The sequence below is a fragment of the Rana temporaria genome, chromosome 6, assembly GCF_905171775.1.
Source record: "Rana temporaria chromosome 6, aRanTem1.1, whole genome shotgun sequence".
NCBI classification, from domain to species: Eukaryota; Metazoa; Chordata; class Amphibia; order Anura; family Ranidae; genus Rana; species Rana temporaria.
This window is the reverse complement of record NC_053494.1, coordinates 218,648,842-218,670,014: the sequence shown is the minus strand read 5'-3', so window position 1 is coordinate 218,670,014 and position 21,173 is coordinate 218,648,842. Positions and strand designations below refer to the sequence as shown.

At 46.8% G+C, this 21,173-nt stretch overlaps 1 protein-coding gene across 20 annotated transcripts in view; it reads left to right on the top strand.

Annotated features, from left to right (window-relative positions):
* Positions 1 to 18,167, top strand: part of CLASP1 (cytoplasmic linker associated protein 1) — a 267,383-nt gene extending 249,216 nt beyond the window's left edge. For all 20 annotated transcript variants that reach the window (XM_040358262.1, XM_040358265.1, XM_040358264.1 and 17 more), the window contains 3 exons: positions 11,482 to 11,688; positions 15,740 to 15,856; positions 17,319 to 18,167. In XM_040358262.1, coding sequence (XP_040214196.1) covers positions 11,482 to 11,688; positions 15,740 to 15,856; positions 17,319 to 17,405 — 411 coding nt within the window. In that variant the 3' untranslated portion in view covers positions 17,406 to 18,167. The remainder of the gene's footprint in view (positions 1 to 11,481; positions 11,689 to 15,739; positions 15,857 to 17,318) is intronic.
* Positions 18,168 to 21,173: the final 3,006 nt, after the last annotated feature.

The following is a 21,173-nucleotide window of genomic DNA, read 5'->3' as shown; positions in this document are numbered from 1 at the left end:
TCCTTTTTATACTCCTATATACATGTATAGAGCCATGATGGGTCCACTTTAGTTATCATGATATAAAATAATGGATGTTTGGGCATTTTGGTGGGCGGAATTTTTTTTTGGGGGGGGGGGGGGGGGGAGCAGCATTTCATTCTTGGTACCAGGCAGCACAATGTCTTGGGCCGGCACTGGTAACGTGACAAAATGTGGAAAATTTCAAGGGGTATGAATACTTTTTTTCAAGGTACTGGAAGTGATCCTTGTTCCAAAATCACAGCGCCTTGAAAAAGTATTCATACCCCTTGAAATTTTCCACATTTTGTCATGTTACACCCAAAAATGTAAATGTATTTTATTGGGATTTTATGTGAGAGACCAACACAGAGTGGCACATAATGTGAAGTGGAAGGAAAATGATAAATGACACAAATAATTATCGTATATACTCGAGTATACGCCGACCCAAATATAAGCCAAGGCGCCTAATTTCACCACGAAAAAAGTGGAAAATGTATTGACTGAAGGAGAAAATATCTAGGGTGTCCATCTGAATGCCTCACTGTGCCCATGCCTCACTGTGTCCATGGGCATGCCTCACTGTGTCCATGGGCATGCCTCACTGTGTCCATGGGCATGCCTCACTGTGTCCATGGGCATGCCTCACTGTGTCCCATGCCTCACTGTGTCCCATGCCTCACTGTGTCCCATGCCTCACTGTGTCCCATGCCTCACTGTGTCCCATGCCTCACTGTGTCCCATGCCTCACTGTGTCCCATGCCTCACTGTGTCCCATGCCTCACTGTGTCCCATGCCTCACTGTGCCCCATGCCTCACTGTGCCCCATGCCTCACTGTGCCCCATGCCTCACTGTGCCCCATGCCTCACTGTGCCCCATGCCTCACTGTGCCCCATGCCTCACTGTGCCCCATGCCTCACTGTGCCCCATGCCTCACTGTGCCCCATGCCTCACTGTGCCCCATGCCTCACTGTGCCCCATGCCTCACTGTGCCCCATGCCTCACTGTGCCCCATCCCTCACTGTGCCCCATGCCTCACCTCCGTCTACCCGATCAGATTATGGGTCTCAACTCTAAGTGTTACGGGTGGATACCAATGGAATCTGTCTGAGCTACTCCCCAGAGGGCTGGGCGTCTGTTGTGGACTCCGAGTCTGTCCGCAGGTGCCAGACTTTTTTTCATATTTTTTGGGGCAACCTAGAGACAGATACGTCGCTTTGTAGAGGGGTATCATTGTGTTAACTATCTGCTTCCATGCGTTCAGGGTGGGAGGGGTGTTTGACTTCCACTTCAAGACTATGGCTCTTCTCGCGTAAAAAAGGAGGATACCTATTAGGGTGTGTGTTGCTTTGGCAAGTGCCAGTTGCTCCACCAGGCCGAGGATGCAGACATGGGAATAGGGATGGTAGTTAAGCTATAAATAAATTGAGTTACCTCCCTCCCAATAGTCCTGAATCTGTGGGCAATCCCAAAATATGTGCGTGAAGTCTGCTGGGGTACCAGAGCATCTCAGCAGCTGACCGACAAGGCCGGGTATACGCAGGGCTGGACTGGAACAAGAATTTGGCCCTGGACTTCGTCCAGACCACACCAGCCCACTTTAATTTTTCAAACACGCACAAAAACAGTAGATAAACTATACGCAATTGCACAAAAATATAAGTAAAAACATTCCACTGCAAGTATAAACGTCTTTTTTTGCAGGGTCCCCAGAGAGCCCCCTGCTTACATCAGGGTCCCCAGAGAGCCTCTCCTTACATCGGGGCCCCCAGAGAGCCTCTCCTTACATCGGGGCCCCCAGAGAGCCTCTCCTTACATCGGGGCCCCCAGAGAGCCTCTCCTTACATCGGGGCCCCCAGAGAGCCTCTCCTTACATCGGGGCCCCCAGAGAGCCTCTCCTTACATCGGGGCCCCCAGAGAGCCTCTCCTTACATCGGGGCCCTCTGAGAGCCCCCCCTTAGAACGGGGCCCCCCGAGAGCCCCTCCTTAGAACGGGGCCCCCCGAGAGCCCCCCCTTAGAACGGGGCCCCCCCTTAGAACAGGGCCCCCCGAGAGCCCCCCCTTAGAACGGGGCCCCCCGAGAGCCCCCCCTTAGAACGGGGCCCCCCGAGAGCCCCCCCTTAGAACAGGGCCCCCCAGAGAGCCTCCCTTACATCAGAGTCCACAGAGAGCCCCCCCTTGCATCAGTCCCCAGAGAGCCTCAGTCTTGCATCTGGGCCCCCAGAGAGCCCCCCCCTCCCCCCCACTTACATCAGGGTCACCAAAGAGAGGGCGGGCAATGAGATATGATGCAGAGAGGCTATGGCCCGGTAGTGGGTTGTAGGACTCGGGTATATGAGCCCCATATTTGGAACTATAGCCCCTAAAGCCTGCCCCTAGTGACGCCACTGGCTGTCACTGAAACCGGCCCAACTGAGCCTTCGGCCCACCGGGAAACTCCTGGTAGTCCCAATGGCCAGTACATGCATGGGTATATGCGATGGGGCGTGTAGTAGATCCTGTGGAGGATTTTGAATTGGATCAGTTTGTCTCTAGTAGCAACCAGCTGCTGGAGTGGATAGTCCCACATATCTTCCCAATCCTCACCGTCCAGCTCCCCCACAAATCGCGCAGACCATCCAATCCCACCTTGATGGACGGCAGGTGTGCACGATAAATTTGAGATAGTGGTTTGGAGAGATCAGCCTCAGCCAGGAGAATCTCAGAAGTCATCAAGTTCCAGCCGAAGCTGGACCGACCTAAATTGTGAATTAAAGGCTTGGCGGAGCTGTAGGAACCTGAAGAAGAAAGAGTCTGGAAGCTGAAATTTGTCTTTAAGCCTGTCAAATGTAAATAACCCCAACTCATCACAGATATCCCTCAAATACTGGCCCACAAACCGGGGTCCTGCCGAGAGCGGAATTCCCGCAACCTGGGATTACACCAGAGAGGAGTGTTGGGGGACCCTCTGGCCTTCGCCAAGTTAGGTTTGATCACTACCATGTACCATGCTTTAATAATAACTTTCATAGCCAGTGTCAAAAGCACCGGAGAACCCCCCCGTTCCTCTATAGAGGGTGTTTTTTGTCGAAGGGCCTCAAAGCAGGGCCGATCCTAGGGTCACAGACGCCTGGGTGCAGAAATATTTCTGGCGCCCCTACATGGGTGTGGTCATCTTTCCAACTCCTCCCTTTTACAAATGTTTATATGGCAACGACTCAAACACAGAGATGCTCCCTTAACACGGACAATGAGAACACGTTGGGCACGGACCGCGCCACCCCCCAGCGACGTCACTACACAGCTGGTCTCTCTCCACACAGAAACAGCCGCTGCTTCACACGCCTCCTCTGACAGGAGGAGGGAGGGGGGACGGACTTGAGCAGGAAACACAGTGGTGGCGGTGAGAGCCGCCTCTGGACAAGGAGAGGAGGAGGGAGGGGAGCACTCTGGTGCTTCAGTGCCCCCACCTTTGTGGCGCCTGGGTGCACTGCACCCCACGCACCTGCCTAGGATCAGCCCTGCCTCAAAGGATCCCAAGTGTGCTGCCTGCAGGACGACTGATGCATTGGTATTGTCCGATACCCGCCAGTTATGTGCATGAGTGAGCATTGCCGCTAAGAAGTAGGTGTGGAAGTCTGGGCAGGCAAGTCCCCCCTGTGTCCACGGCCTACGCAGGATCTTCTTGCTGAATCTAGCCGGGCGTGATTGCCACAAGAAGGAAGCCACCGAGGAGTCTAGCTGCTGAAAGAGAGATTTCGGAATCCAGACTGGAGAGTGCCGCAATATATACAACAAGACAAGAGTAGCTTCATTTTAATTAAATTAATTCTTCCTATAAGAGATAATGGGAGGTTCGCCCGAGCCTTCAGTTTTAATTTACACCACTGCAGCTACACTTGGGTTACTTTGAGCAAATTACAAGATTACATGGCGGAAGCAAAGATGTGCTCGATGATTTGTGGTCATAAATGACTCGCCTGTTCTCAGCCCACTTCAGTCCAGTCATGTGACCCCCCCCCCCCCCGTTTCAGCCAGTGGCGCCTGCAGGGGAGAGGAGAAAGCTCTCCCAACAGCTGGAAACGCCTGGGAACAGTGATGCTCCCATGTCACAGCTATTGTTGGCACTCCTTCCTCTCCCCTGCAGCTGCCCCTGGCTTAAAGCGGGGGTTCACCCTAAAAAAAAATTCTAACATTACATTCAGTTTACTACCAACATTGACAGTATGTAGGAAAAAATATTGCGCTTGTTAACAGTGAAAAAGAAAAAAAGGGGAAAGCAGCGATCAAAAAGTGTTATACTACACTGTCAAATATGCAAAAAAAGGGAAGAGATCGCGCTAAATAAGTGATAAGTGAACAAAAAGTGACATAAAGTTCAATGAATAAATTGTCCCGCCACAGAGGCAAGTAAATAAATCTCCCAGGTGATAAACTCAATCCACAAGGAAAAGTGCTGGACAGAAAGATCCTCCACCAATGATAAAAAAGCCTCTTACCGAATAGAATTGATCTCTGGTTTAAGAGAGATCAAACTGCGCATAAGAGGCATGGATGGATATCCCATAGGCAGCAATGGACAGCAACAGCGGTGAAATCCTAGTGAATAATCTTTACAGATGCATCTCTCGATGGGTCATCCAAGGATATAAGAAAGCAGAAAGACTCCACATAGCGTAATAACGTCTTGGTTTAATATCGAAATCAATAAAATAACACTTACATGTCAATGTAGGCAAACGAATAAAATTTGAGCCGGCCCACTCGATACACAGCCTGTATCAGGTAAACAGTACGCGGTGACGTCAGCACGCCGCCTCCCAAAACATTGACAGTATGCAGATCTTTTTTTTGCCGTACATACCGTTTTTTCGTTATTTTCCCCCCGGCTTCCGGATAGTGAATCCCGCGGGAGTGGGCGTTCCTATGCACAGGCTAAGTGATTGACACATGACAAAAGGTTCCCCTCGGCGCATAAGGCCGTGTCAGGAGTTGCTGAAAGAAGCCGAACGTCGGTGCGCAGGCGCCGTCTAGAGCACACTCGCAGTCCGGCTTCTTTCAGCAAGCTTTTGTCATACGTCAATCACTTAGCCTGTGCATAGGAACGCCCACTCCCGCGGGATTCACTACCCGGAAGTCGGGGGGGGGGGGGGATAACGAAAAAAACGGTATGTACGGCAAAAAAAAAAGATCTGCATACTGTCAATGTCGGTAGTGAGCTGAATGTAATGTTAGAATTTTTTTTAGGGTGAACCCCCCACTTTAAGACCCCTTTCATATGGGCCCGGATCTGGTTTTGTTCAGCAGGGGGGATCTATGCTTAGATTTTGCATATTCTGTCTTTGAATGCAGATCTACCCTCTGAACAGCGATTCTGAAATCTGCTCTCCCTCACTTCAAATCCACCCCAAATACCGAGCGTAATGAGAGTGCTTCATAGTGACCCCGGAGGGTTTACTTATTAACAAGAAACTTCAGTTCAGAGTAAAAGAAAACTAATGAAGCCTAAATTAATGGGCACATTATTCTCTGCGTGGAAATTTAACGCTCGAAAGAACAAGACGTTTCAAATTCTAGGTAGCGATTGTTTTTTTTGTGTGTAACATTTGTCTCTGTATGTATAGCTATAAAGTGTTATTGTGTGTCGCAAACAAACAGAAGTGATACTTTTATAACTTTTTGTTTATTGTGAAATTCAAAAGTTTATGGAACGTAATCTTCTCCACCATAAACGGCTGTATGTGTAATATAATCCATTTAGGTTATTCCCGATCGTTTACTACGAGTTCCAATCAGCAATGAGAGACCCAACGGATTGCTGCAGAATCTTCAACTTTTTGTTCATTCTCCCAGCTAGATTTCATCATTATATTTAACCGCTTAACTACTTGCCGACCAGCCGCCGCAGTTGTACGGCGGCAGGTCGGCTCCCCTGCGCGAGAACCGTAGCTTTACGTCGGCTCTCTAAGCGGCCACTAGGGGGGGCCCTGACTCCCGTGCGCGTGCCTGGCAGATTGCCCGCGATTGCTCGTTACAGGGCGGGGACCGGGAGCTTTGTGTGTGTAAACACACAGCTCCCGGTCCTGTCAGGGGAGAAATGCCTGACCGTCTGTTCATACAATGTATGAACAGCGATCAGTCATTTCCCCTAGTGAGGCCACCCCCCCTACAGTTAGAACACACCCAGGGAACATACTTAACCCCTTCCCCGCCCCCTAGTGTTAACCCCTTCCCCGCCAGTGGCATTTTTATAGTAATCCAATGCATTTTTGTAGCACTGATCGCTATAAAAATGCCAATGGTCCCAAAAGTGTGTCCGAAGTATCCGCCATAATGTCGCAGTACCGAAAAAAAATCGCTGATCGCCGCCATTACTAGTAAAAAAAAAAATATTAATAAAAATGCCATAAAACTACCCCCTATTTTGTAAACGCTATAACTTTTGCGCAAACCAATCAATAAACGTTTATTGCGACTTTTTTTTAATGAAAAATATGTAGAATACGTATCGGCCTAAACTGAAGACAAAAATAATTTTTTATATATTTTTGGGGGATAGTTATTATAGCAAAAAGTTAAAAATATTGTTTTTTTTCAAAATTGTCGCTCTATTTTTGTTTATAGCGCAAAAACTAAAAACCGCAGAGGTGATCAAATACCACCAAAAGAAAGCTCTATTCGTGGGAAAAAAAGGACGCCAATCTTGTTTGGAAGCCACGTCACTTGACCACGCAATTGTCAGTTAAAGCGACGCAAGGGCCGAATTGTAAAAAGGGGGCTGGTCCATTAGCTGCATATTGGTCCGAGGCTTAAGTGGTTAAAGCCAATTCCGGGTAAAAAAAAAAAAATAGGATTTTTTGTACTCACCGTAAAATCCTTTTCTCTGTCATCCATGGACGGACACAGCTCCTTAAATCTTGACATTTGGTTATGTTCCTGTTCATAGGAGAAGTCCTCACCTATGAACTAGAACATAACCCACTTGTCAAGATTTAAGGCGCTGTGTCCGTCCATTGACAATAAGAGGAAAAAGGTTCACACACACACACGGTGGACTGTTACTGATGTCCTCGCGTCTAGAGCAGGTCTATGGGCTTGATAATATCAGGAACAGTCCACCACATGAGACGGCTAGACCGCGGGAAGTGGGGGGGGCAGAGGAGGGTAGGCGCTACAGGGACCGGTCTTGTGTGTGGAGGATCGTAGGAGTAGGCAAGTATACAGTGGGGGGCAATAATGATTGATCCCCTGCAGATTTTATAGGTTTGCCCACTTACAAAGAAATTAAGGGTCTATAATTTTTATCACCCCGGTACAACCCCCTGGGGCAATATCGGTAAGTCTGTGACTGATACAGATTCTTCAAGAAAAGTGAATATCGGCCCCTGATAATCGGGTGACCCTTAAAATATATATGCACATACATACAGTGGAACCTCGGACTACGAGCATAATCCGTTCTAGGATAATGCTTGTAATCCAAAGCGAGTTCCCCCATTGAAGTCAATGGAAACCATGGGCGTCCGCTCCATAGGGCAAGTGGGGCAATTGACCCCCCCCTGGAAAATCAAGAAGGTGTTGAAGAGTCTCGCGGCCGCAGGCTGTCTGAGCAGTCCCAGGCTGGATGTCACACAGGCACAGCGAGCAGAGTGAAGCCGCCTCCCCCTCCAATGTTTATGTGTACACAGGGGGAGGGAACCTGCTGCCTGTGCCGCGCTGATGGCTGATCTGATGTACTGAATGGGATGGGGAGGGGGGTCCGTCTGTGCTGAATGGGGGGTCCATCTGTGCTGAATGGAGGGGTCTGTGCGGAATGGGGGGGTCTGTGCTGAATGGGGGGGGTCTGTGCAGAATGGGGGGGGTCTGTACATTCTCTAGGCTATATTTATATGGGCATTGAGTGAAGCTGAATTATTTCAAGAGCTATTTCACACTGCCAGCTGGCCGTGTTATCGGTAAAGCGCCGCTAAAAAGCGGCATTTTACCATCGTTTTAGCTACGCTATTCGGCCGTTAGCGGGCACTTTTAACCCCCCGCTAGCGTTTGAAGAAAGGGTTAAATGCGACTGTATCGCTGCTGACAAAAGTTTCTCTCCCTGAAAAAATTTCAGCGGATGCCCATGATGGAAACGAAAATAATTTGTTCCGCATTGACTGCAATACCACATGTGGCCAGAGATGGGGGGGGTGGCGCCGGAGAGCCTTGGAAACACGAAACACGCAGAAAGGCTCAGGGACAGCTGAGCATTTCCGAACTGTGCCGTTTGGCTCCGGCAGCCCAAAGGCCAAACGCGGTACTGAACACCGCTATGGCCTGAATCCTGCTCGTTTGGCGAGACAACTCGCAAACCAAGTCAGGTAGTTGGATTCAGGTAGGGCGGCTCACTTTTGAGGCACTGTAGCGTATCGCATATACGCTACGCCGCCGTAAGTCAGAGAGGCAAGTGCTGTATTCACAAAGCACTTGCCTCCTAAGTTACGGCGGTGTAGCATAAATAGGCTGGCCTAAGCGCGCCTAATTCAAATGAGGATGAGGGGGGCGTGTTTTATGTAAATTACTCGTGACCCAACGTGATTGACGTTTTTTACGAACGGCGCATGCGCGCCGTCCATGGACATATCCCAGTGTGCATTGCTCCAAAGTACGCCGTTTCGACATGAACTTAAATTACGTCAAGCCCGATTCGTGCACGACTTACGCAAACGACGTAAAAAGATAGGCCAGTTCCGACGTCCATACCTTGCATGGGCTGCGCCACCTAGGGAGCAGCTTTATCTTTACGCCGGCGTATCTCTAACGTAAACAGCGTAACTAATTGCGACAGGCGCACGTACGTTCGTGAATCGGCGTATCTAGGTCATTTGCATATCCTACGCCGAACTCAACGGAAGCGCCACCTAGCGGCCAGCGTAAATATTGCACCCTAAGACACGACGGCGTAGGAGACTTACGCCGCTCGTATCTTAGCCTAATTTAAGTGTATCTAGTTTCCAGAATACGCTTAAATTTACGACGGCGTAGATTCAGAGTTACGACGGCGTATCTACTGGTATCTGAATCTAGCTAAGGATTTTTAAAAATACAGCGCTCGTATTGCGAAACGCTCGTTAACCGCGTTACTCGCTATACAAGGTTCCACCGTGTGTGTGTGTGTGTGTATATATATATATATATCGTGTCTGGAGAAAGGTGTAAAACATTGGTAAACTTTTTTTTGCACTGGCATACCCTTAAGGTAGAGTGTTGCAATGTCAGGATTTGTCTTTTCTGGCTTGTCGGTGTTGAATTGCCGGCCCGGCAGGTTTTTTGGTAGGCATCTTTCTCCGGAAATGACCATACTGGGAATTGCTGTCAGTGATTCACCATTGTGCATTGATTTCGCTGGAATCAGATCGGAGTGTCCTAGCCGAGTGTCATTAAATAGCTTCTGCACATTGCGTCCTTTCATCTGTTTCCTGGAGTCACCTAGGACAGTAATTGGCAATTTTTTTCTGGGGTGAGGCCTGGCCAGGGTTCAGCTGTCTCTCTTTCCACATCTGACCTTTTTATAAAATGATTGCAAATTGATTTAAAGAGAACCTGACACTTTTGAAGAGGGTGCTTATTGTCTTGGAGAATCATTGTTCAGTCCCATTGTTCATTCTACTGTGTAGTAAGTAGGAGAGAGTTCATCTGCGGCTTCTGTCCTCAGCCTCACACATGGCATGATTTATTTTTTTTGTCTGCACAACCCGCACTGCATGGGTTAGCTGCTTTGTATCTAGGGGTAAGGACAGGGCCGGCCCTATGATGGGACCGGGTGGTACCATGGGTACCAGGCAGTACTTTTAGGGGGGCAGCATACTGATGCCCGCCAGCCCGTTCCGCCAGCTCCGCTACCCAAATAAAATTGATGTCCTTTTTTCCCCCACAAATAGAGCTTTCATTTGGTGATATTTGATCACCTCTGCGGTTTTTATTTTTTGTGCTATAAATATAGATATATATAGATATATATTTTTTTTTTACTTTTTGCTATAATAAATATCCCCAAAATTTAGAAAAATAAACCATTTTCTTCAGTTTAGGCCAATATGTATTCTTCTACATATTTTTGGTACAAAAAAACCCACAATTAGCGTACATTGATTAGTTTGCGCAAAAGACATTGTGGCTGCCGGCAATTCACAGGTCCCTTTATACTCCTGGATACATGTATAGAGCCATGACAGGCCCTCTTTATACATCTATAAAGCCATGTCAGGCCCTCGTTATACTCCTTTATACATGTATAGAACCATGACAGGTCCTCTTTATACTCCTATATACATGTATAGAGCCATGACAGGTCCTCTTTATACTCCTATATACATTTATAGAGCCATGGCAGGTCCTCTTGATATTCCTTTACATGTAAAGAGTCTCGACAGGTCCTCTATATACATGTATAGAGCCATGACAGGTCCTCTTTATACATCTATAGAGCCATGACAGGTCCTCTTTATACATCTATAGAGTCATGACAGGTCCTCGTTATACTCCTTTATACATGTATAGAGCCATGACAGGTTCTCTTTATACTTCTTTATACATGTATAGAGCAATGACAGGTCCTCTTTATACTCCTATATACATGTATAGAGCCATGACAGGTCCTCATTATACTCCTATACATGTATAGAGCCATGACAGGTCCTCATTATATTCCTTTACATGTAAAGAGTCTTGACAGGTCCTCTATATACATGTATAGAGCCATGACAGGTCCTCTTTAGTTATAATGATATAAAATAATGAATGTGGGGGCCTTTTGGTTGGCGTGATTTTTTTTCGGGGGGGCAGCATTTCATTCTTGGTCCCAGGCAGCACAATGTCTTGGGTCGGCACTGGGTAAGAATATATACTTGCCCGATCGCAAGGTCGCTCCTGCCCCTCCGCACGCTAGCGGTCTTGTGCATGGACTGTTCCTGACGTCATCACACCCATACAGACCACCCCAGGTGGGGCTCCCCTTGAAAGGAGACCCCCATTATAGAGGGCGTGTTCCTGACGTCATCACGCCCATACAGATCACACCCTGAAGGGAGACCCCCATGAGAGAGGGCAAACTAAGCCAGAACGCCATGTGACATAATATCAGTGAGCAGAGCTCTAAATGCTGATTGGAGGGAAGGGACGCACCCCCTTGCACACAGGAACAGAGCTGAGGCTGTCAATCTGCTGGAGCTCCCTCCCTCCCCTGTCACCTTTTTTTCTCTTGGTGTCAGAGGTGATTCATGCTGAGAGCAGAGGAAGGAGGCAGCAGACAGAAATGACACTTGGTGCTCTGGACTGAGACAAGTACACACTATAGAAGGATATGCTTTTTTTCATATTTCATGTCTGAGGTTTACAAATGCTTAAGGTTAATTAACTTTAAAAAAAATTATACCAGCTCAGCCGCTTCCTAAAGCGGGGGGGGGGGGAGGGGGTTCATCTAATTTATACAGTACGATAATGTCTCGTGTTTTGTATTCCAGGTTGTCAGGGCTGCCGAAGAAGCGGCCTCCACCCTAGCAAGCTCCATACACCCCGAGCAATGCATCAAAGTCCTCTGTCCCATCATCCAGACTGCCGACTATCCCATCAATCTGGCTGCCATCAAGATGCAAACTAAAGTCATTGAGAGGATTTCCAAGGAGTCGCTGCATCAGATCTTGCAGGACATTATTCCCGGGTTGTTACAGGTAATTCCGATGGTTCCCTTGTGTATATAAGGCCAGGGGGCAAAGGGCCAGTTACTGGGCTTCAGACTTTAAGAGGGCCGGACTGTAACCATCGGGAGTACAAAATGTCCCAGTGTCAGTGGGAGTTCACAATCCCCTGTCATTGGTGTCAATGGGCCCCATTGTTGGTGTCATTGAGAGGAATTGTAGCCCATCATTGTTGTCATTGGGCCCCATATTTTGATGTCATTGGGAAAAATTGTGCCCCATTATTTGTCATTGGTACTGTGCCTCATTGTTGGAGTCAATGGAAGGAATTGTGGCCCATGGTTGGTGGCACTGGCAAGAACCATGCCTCATTGTTGGTGTCATTGGAAGGAATTGTGCCCTTCATTGGCGTCGGTGGATAAAAGCAAGCCAAGGGCCACATCCAGGCCGCAGTTTGGAGACCACTGTATTGGGCTGTCATGATGCTTATCCCACCCGTTCTATTCCTGGAGAATTCTCCATCTACCCGAAGCCTCTCCTTACTATATTTTGAGTTGGGGTTGTCGGGAGTGCGGCGCTCCTACATTGCTTATAAAAGATAGTATCGGAGGTGCCGGCACCCATATGCCTGTGAATCGCCGGGAGTAGAGATTTTAGCACTTTTAGAGCGGCGCTCCAAGTATTTCAATTACTTTTTTTTGGTGTTTTAATCACTTCAATACCGGGCACTTTCACCCCCATTTTCAGTGCTGTCACACTTTGAATGGCAATTGCACTGTCATGCTACACTATATCCATATGACATTTTTATCATTTATTTCCCATAAATAGAGCTTTCTTTTTGTGGTATTTGATCACCTCTGCAGTTTTTATTTTTTGCAAAACAAACTAAAAAAACTTTTCTTTCTTATAAAATTTTAGTTTTTTCCTTCACTTACGGACACGGATGAGGAGGCACTCATACGTAGAATTGATGGGCACCGATTGGCACCAATGGGCGGCGCTGATGGGCACCAATGGGCGGCGCTGATGGGCACCAATGGGCGGCGCTGATGGGCACCAATGGGCGGCGCTGATGGGCACCAATGGGCGGCGCTGGTGGGCGGCGCTGATGGGCGGCGCTGATGGGCACCAATGGGCGGCGCTGATGGGCACCAATGGGCGGCACCAATGGGCGGCGCTGATGGGCACCAATGGGCGGCGCTGATGGGCACCAATGGGCGGCGCTGATGGGCACCAATGGGCGGCGCTGATGGGCACCAATGGGCGGCGCTGATGGGCACCAATGGGCGGCGCTGATGGGCACCAATGGGCGGCGCTGATGAGGAGGTACAGTGGAACCTCGGATTGCGAGTAACGCATAAATAAAGCATAGTCCGTAAAGCTGCTATAAGTCCAGGATTAAACACTCAGGATAGAAATGAAAATCTTCCTGCCACCATTAAAGCGGTTGTAAACCCGCATCAAATTTTTTTTTTCTCCTGCAAGGCAAAAGTCATAATGAGCTAATATGCACCGCATATTATCTCATTATGAAATACTTACCTCGGAACGAGGTGTGTAGAACTTACCTGGTCCACGCCGAGCGAGATGTCCTCTTGCCTGGCGTGTCTTCCGGGTATCGCCGCTCCAGCGCTGTGATTGGCTGGAGCGGCGATGACGTCACTCCCACGCGTGCGCGCAGGAGATTTAAATTCGGCAAGGTCCGGCGGCTGCCGGTCCTTTCGCCGTAGATCCCCCCTGCGCATGCGCTGCGGCGCATTGCGAGGGGAATATCTCCTAAACCGTACAGGTTTAGGAGATATTCTCCTTACCTACAGGTAAGCCTTATTATAGGCTTACCTGTAGGTACAAGTCAAAAAAGTGGGTTTACAACCACTTTAAGCTGATAATAGTACAAATCAAAAACGCTCATAGGAGAGCGACCCAACGCCATCGACCTCCAAGATTAATGGAAGGTCTCAAAGTTTAATCCATTCCGACTGCCATCCTCATAGAAATATAAATGTGGATCGCAGACGGATACATGAAGATGGAAATCCCAAATGTATGGAAAATGAGGCTGACAATGGTGTAGGTCAGGGGTGGCCAAACTTTTTTCAAAGAGGGCCAGATTTGATGAAGTGAACATGCGTAAGGGCCAACCATTTTGCCTGACATTCTTTGAACCATTAAAATTTTGTCTAAGTGTGTTTGTCCGAGCAACCAATACACGGCCCAATAAGAATTCTCTTGCCCTTGTGGCTGTGTGTGGTGAAGAGATGAGCTCGGGCGTGTTTTTTGGATATACCGTATTTATTGGCGCATAACACGCACCTTCACTTTAGGAAGGAAGTTTCAGGGAAAAAAAAAATGTAAATAAAGAACTGTGAAGCAAAATAAGGGTCATTGCCCATCAATTCAGCCTAATCAGTGCCAATCTGCAGCCTCGCCATTGCCATGAATGCAGCCTCTCCATTGCCATGAATGCAGCCTGATCGATGCCTATCTGCAGCCTCGGAGAGCTGGAAGAGCGCCAACAGATTACATACAGGAGAATCTCCTGTTTGCCTCTTTAATGTCCCGCCTCCTATGATAGACAGAGGAGTCGTCCAATGACAGCCCAGGAGATGGGACTTCCTATTTACTCAGGGGCATCTCCTGTTTACGCGGGGGCATCTGTATGTAATTTGACAGCACCTGTTCCCCCCTCCCTTTGCCCTCGGAGGCAGCGCCGATAAATACAGTATATATTCAAATTACCAGGGGGGCCACATTAAACTGGAGCGGGGGCCGCAATTGGCCCCTGGCCTGGACTTTGGACATGCCTGGTGTAGGTGGAACGTCTGCTTTTCCACACCCTCAGGAAGGGGGTAAAATGTGCCCAGTAGGCAAGTGGTAAAGCCGGTACATTTCCCAGCCATAACACCATGTGCAGGAAGATTACATTGTTCAGGCGTTTGGGTTTTGACGTTACGCCCGTCCCGGTATAGGCGTCCCTCTTCTCACTTAGAGTATTGATTACAGATGGGGGGGGGGCGGCAGGTTCCCGCAGAGGTGATGATGTTGTCTGGTCAGTAATGCTGCCTGACCTGTTCACATGAAAGAGGCCAGAGAGACGTTGAGCGAGTGGCGCGGTAACATTTGTAGAATTTCCTCTGCAAGTCACTCAGGACTCCAGGCAAGCGGAACAAGAAGGGTTACCTGGAGAGATGGAATTGTCGTGGTAAATGGAGAAAGTGTAATCGTCTTATTGCTGAGTTCCCGGGTCTGTACACCCGCTGTGCCCATTATGAGGGATTCCCACTATCCCTGTGCTGAGTTCCCTGATCTGTACACCCGGTGTGCCCATTGAGGGGTTCCCACCATCCCTGTGCTGAGTCCTCAGTTCTGAAGACCTGCTGTGCCACTAATAAGGGGTTCCCACCATCATTTTGCCAAGTTCCAGGATCTGAGTGACTCCCACCATCCCTACGCTGAGTTCCGGGGGCCAGTGCACCTGCTGTGCATGTAATGTTGGGTTCATCCATCCTAGCTAGATTTTTTATAAAAAAAAAATCCCCATTGACTTTTATATTAACGAGAATGGAACATAACGAGAACATAGATGGGTATTGATAACTCAATCTTCTAGTTTTCAGAAACAATTGGGGATTATGGTGACGGAGGTCTCGCTATAGGAGTATCCAAGACTGTTAAGCCACTAAACTCGCGTGGACTTTCCCCCATAGTTGAATATAGCTGGCTGCGTTGAGGGTCTACAAAGATATGAGCGGCATTCTTATCTTCTCTTGTAGGACGGTGTAAACATCTGGAGGCGTACTGTCTTGTCTGTCCTTTTCCTGGTTGGAGGTCCTTTTCCTGGTTGGAGGCCCCTTTTTCTGGTTGCAGGCCCCTTTTTCTGGTTGCAGGCTCCTTTTTCTGGTTGCAGGCCCTTTTCCTGGTGGGAGGCCCGTTTCTGGTTGCAGGCCCCTTTTTCTGGTTGCAGGCCCTTTTCCTGGTTGCAGGCCCGTTTCTGGTTGCAGGCCCTTTTCAGTGAAGTGTCTGTAGACCAGACTGATAATGTACAGATTTCATTTTTAACGCCATTGTTTTTTCTCTCCAGGGCTACGATAATACGGAGAGCAGCGTCCGCAAAGCAAGCGTCTTCTGTCTTGTCGCGATTTATTCCGTCATTGGAGAAGAGCTGAAACCGTATCTTGCGCAGCTGACAGGCAGCAAGGTAAGGAGACTCGGCCTTTGTGCGAGTTATATGACCGCTACAAATACAAAAGAGTTATTGGGTGTCTCCAATCCTTCAGAAATGAACTTTCCCTGAATGTGACCCATTAGGTGAGATTTTGCTGATAAAGCAGATTGGCTTCGGCAGTCGTGTTCAGTATATGGGCTCCGGATGAAACCTGTTGGTCCTATTAGCCTCCCCGGGATATATGATCTGGAAAGATATAGATTGCGTATGTGCGTTGTCCGGAAACAGCCGATCACAGCGCACAGAGCCGATGGCTTTCTGCAAAGCTGGACTGGAACGATGCCCTTCCTGCATATTTCACTTCATACAGCGAACGTGACCGCTCACTAATCTTCTGCAAAGCCTGGACCAGATTGAGCTGGATTGGGAATAATCCTTCATTATTATATAATGGAGGCAGAAGTTGTCACCTACCAGTTAAAGGGGTTGTAAAGCTTTGTGGTTTTTAAAAAGCATCCTATGCATTAAGGTGAAAAAATACCTGGCAGTCACGGGCCCCCCAGCCCCCCGTTTTACTTACCTGAGCCTGTTCACCTGCTCGGCTCATCCCCGGCTTCCTTTTCTCCACGGAGTCTCGGCGTTAATTGGGTAGATTGATAGCAGCACAGCCGCTGGCTCCCGCTGCTGTCAATCAAATCCAATGACGCGGGGCCGAGTCATACACTCTGCGACTATGGACGCCGAGTGCATGACACTGGAGCGCGCACCCACAAGGTAACCCCCTCCCAGAGTGGGTAAGCTATTGCGGGAAGGAGCCGCGAGAGCTGCCGCGGGACCCCCAGAAGAGGAGGATCGGGGGCCACTCTGTGCAAAACCAACTGCACAGTGGAGGGAAGTATGGCATGTTTGTTATTTAAAAAAACAACTGAACCTTTACAACCACTTTAAAGCCCTTGTTGGGGGGGGGGGCGGCACCCTATAAGAAAGATGAGAATAAAGTACTATGGGTACCTTGCATATCAAAGCGAGTTTCTCCATAGAAGTCAATGGAAAAGAAGATAATTCGTTCCGCATTGACTTCTATGGCATGCAATACCGCATGTGGCCAGAGGTGTGGGGCGCCAGAGAGCCTCGGAAATACTCAGGGAGAGCTCAGCAGATCTTTGAAACCCTTGAAAAGGCTCGGGAACGGAGTATTTACGAGTGATTCTGAGTATTTCTGAACAGCTCAGAACCATTCTGAGGTGTCACCGGCGCCCCCCCACCTCTGGCTAAATGCGGTACTGCACACCCCATTAGCTTGACTTCTGAACATTTTGCAAGACAACAAAAAAAAGTTGCGCGTTTTTCAAAACGCTTGGTAACCGCGTTACTAAGGTTCCATCGTACTGTATTATTTATTATTATTATTATTATTGTTTAGAAAATCCTTTGTCTTGATTTCCTATTTATTTATTTTTTCCTATTTTTTTTTTTTCCTATTTTTCCTTTTCAGATGAAACTTCTAAATTTGTACATAAAAAGAGCCCAGACGACGAACAGCAACAGCAGCTCTTCCTCGGATGTCTCCACGCACAGTTAGTGGGCTGGGTCGTGTTCCTTTGGGGCGGCTTTAAAGAGAACGTCAGCAGAGGGCGTTCGCACGCGTGCCCGCACCTTCCACGCGGAGAGAGAGGATGTGTCCAGTGGCGGGAACATTTAAAAATATTAACACTAATATAAACGACAGCTTCATCACTGGAGGCGGCCCGACGAGGCTTTTCAGAGAGCTCCAGAGCTGAAGGGGTTTTATTAGTCAAAGATTAATGGTGTTTCTCTTGTCCATTTGCTAGGATTTCCTAAAACAAAAATGTAAAAAAAATAAAATAAAGAAAAAAAACTGCCCCTGATCCGAAAGCTGCGGGGTGAAGAAGCGAACAGCAGTGCCTCATGCCTTTCTGCAACTGCACCTCCCAATATTTGTTGCAATCAGTATTTTATTTTAAAAAAAAAAATGTATGTGAATTGTTTTTCTTTTGTTTTGTTTTTTTTCTTTTGTTTTTTTTTTCTTTTGGAATTGAATGTAGAGGGAAATTGTGACTCTAGTTGGTAAAGCAAAAAAAAAAAATCTCCAATAAATGAAAGCCGTATAATTAGCATTTTGGAAACACATTGGCTTTAGAATTTGCAGGTGGCCTAAAGTTTGCACTCTAAATTCAGTTTTTTTTTTTCTCTTGTTTTGCTGTTTTTATGTTGTAAATATTCAGCAAACTAATTTTACAGCTGCTGGTAATATTATCCCCTTTAGGAGGGACCCCTAGCTACACAGTGTTTAGCTACATCCATTAAAACTGTTTCACATTCAGCGAGTGGACAAGATGTTGTTATTTAAATCTCCAGAATTTCCCCCCCCCCCCTCTCCGATTTCCGAGCATGCCGTGTCCTCCCAGTGACATGCATCAAACTCTCTGCGCAGTGCGGTCGGGATATTTACACGGATTTTCCTTGTAACATGTACAGGTTTTCAGGGCCGATCCTAGGGTCACAGGCGCCTGGGTGCAGAAATATTTCTGGCGTCGTCGTGTTACTAACTCCTCCCCTTTACAAATGTTTCTATGGCAAGGACTCGACCACAGAGACGCTCCCCCACAAAGTCTTCATTAACCTGGGATCCTTACATGATCTCTTAACAATAAACAAAATACAGGAAGAGGACACAGAGAGGGCTTCTGTTAGAGAGTCTGTTAGATGTTTGGCGCCCCCACCTCTGCAGGCGCCTGGGTGCAATGCACCCTGCCTAGGATCGGCCCTGCAGGTTTTATTTCAGTAATACTTTCTGTGTTCAGATGATGGGAATGTCATGTATTTTTTTTTTTTTTTTTTTAATCACTTTCGATCTGTTTTTTTGTTTTTGTTTTTTTTTAAACTTGGTGTCGACTTTCCACGAGTGGACACCATATGTTGGCGAATTAGATTTTTTTTTTTTATTATTGTATAAAAATGGTTGTAAAAGTCTGAATAATTTAGATGGTTCCCTTTTCAGTGTGAAGGTTTAAATATTTATAGGTAGTTTTCGGTATTTTGCCCATGTCTACCACCAGGGATAGGAGGTGGGCAAAGTGCTGCCAATGAACTCGTTGGGAAAACCAGTGACATTTTAGGTGTACGGAATTTTATGCTTTTGGCACACGTTGTTACATTTATGACAGATTTGCTTATTGCATTGTGGTGTTTTTTTTTTGTTTTGTTTTTTTTGTTTGTTGTCTGGTTCTTTTTCTTTTGTTTTTTGTTTTCTTTGTTTTTTTTTCATTTGTTTTTGTTTATTTAGTTTTTTTCTTTTGTTTGTTTTTTTGTTTTCTTTGTTGTCTGGTTCTTCTGTTTTTTTTGTTTTTTTTTTCCGTTTGTTTTTTTGTGTTTCTTTTGTTTTCTTTGTTTCTTTTGTCTGTTTTGTATTTTTTTCATTTGTTTTTTGTTTTTGTTTGTTTTGTTTTTTTATTTTTTTTCGTTCGTTTTTATTTTTGTTTTGTTTTTTACTTCCCAAAGCCACAGTCTCGAATGAAGAACGGAAAACCGTTATTCGTCGTCTTCCCAAAATTTTTTATTTTTCTTTCGAGCGACTTGAGACAGAACCAACTGTGACTACAATCTGAATTCAGAACCATCGTTAGAACCAGATCCTGGTCCATAGCAATCGACAAGGTGTACTCCGGTGCTACCAACGTGGTGGTAGCACCCCCCCCCCCCCCCCCGTCCTATTATTATCTCACTGTGCCTCCCCGATCATTCGCATCCGCCGTCATTTTTTCCCCCCACAAACAGTTCCCTTTGATATCCGATTTTATTTATGTCATATTTAAATATCAATGTAAATAGACTGCTTTGCTATGAATGGCTGAAAAAGGGCTAAGCTCTGTCTGTATGATTGTTTTTTTTTTTGGTGGGCTTTTTTTCCCCGTGACGAATGCGTTTCCACTCCACGAGGAGCGCGGACGACGGTCTCTGCTGAGCGTTGCCACCACTGTGTAACAGAACAACCGCAAGATTTACAGATTAGTACCGGGACAAATTTGGCAAGGATCCAGAACGTGGCAGGATACAGCAGTAAACGAGTTTCGGGCCAAAGAAGCTTTACTCATAGAATCTGGACGGTTTCGGGCCGAAACGCGTTGAGTAACTTGGCAAGGATCCAGAACTGCACCCCCCCCCCCCCGCCCCTCCTCCACTGTTATTACATGCTGTAAAATGGTTGTACCATCCTGAATCCTTGCTTCACTGCGCCTGGGGCAGCTTCCCCCCCCCCCCTGTCCCGGCCCTACAGGAGATTGCAAACACTGGCGGGGGGAGCGGTAACATTTTGATGTCTTTTAGTATGGAACTAGGTGCTTGTTTCATGACCGACTCAAAGTTCAAAAATGGGAGATGGTTCAAGCTTATGAATTGCTCTACAAGGGTATTTTTTATTTTTTCTTCTTCTTCTATACACAAAGCAGCAGACACATAAAACAGGTCATTGCAAGAATGAAGTAGCTTTCTAGGAGCTTCCACCTGATTGAAAACACGTCCTATGTAATCAAGATATTTTTTATTTATCCAAGCCGAAGTAAAAAAAAAAAAAAGCGTATATGGTCCTAGAAGCCCAACCTGCCAAAGAGAGATGCCGTGGTTCTTAAGAATTGCAAAACTGTCGGGAAAAATCCACGTCTATCCAATTTACTAACAGCCTAATAAAAGACGTAGCTAGTTCTATCTATCTCTTCTCTAACGAGCTTTAGTATCATCGACAATGACCTCTATTATTTATGGACCCTGCAAGTGCAAAGCAGGTAGAGATGCGGCATCTGTGGGGTCCCCGTTATGCCATGATTGGGGGGGGGGGGAAAGGTTAGCAATGCATAACATAAACAGGAATTGATGGATACTTGGGTTAATGTGCATGGATTTTTTTTTTTTTTTATTATTATTGTCATGTTACATCTCTGTATTTATATCTTGATTGTTTCACTTTCCCGTGTATCATGGCAATTGTACAGATTATTTTTTTTTCTTTTGTTGCATTAACATGTATGTGATAGAATTTGCTAAAAAAGAAAATAAGAAGAAAAAAATCCTGAGTTTGCTTTAGAATAAATTCAATTTATGTTTAATTGTGAAGTTTTTTATTTTATTTTTTTTGCCTTCCACACAAAAAAATGAATACACTTAGTCGTATCTCACTCGAAGATTTTTTTTTTCAGTTTTTTTAACCACTTGCTTACTGGGCACATATACCCCCTTCCTGCCCAGGCGAAATTTCAGCTTTCAGCACTGTCACGTTTTGAATGACAATTGCGCGGTCGTGCGACGTGGCTCCCAAACAAAATTGACGTGCTTT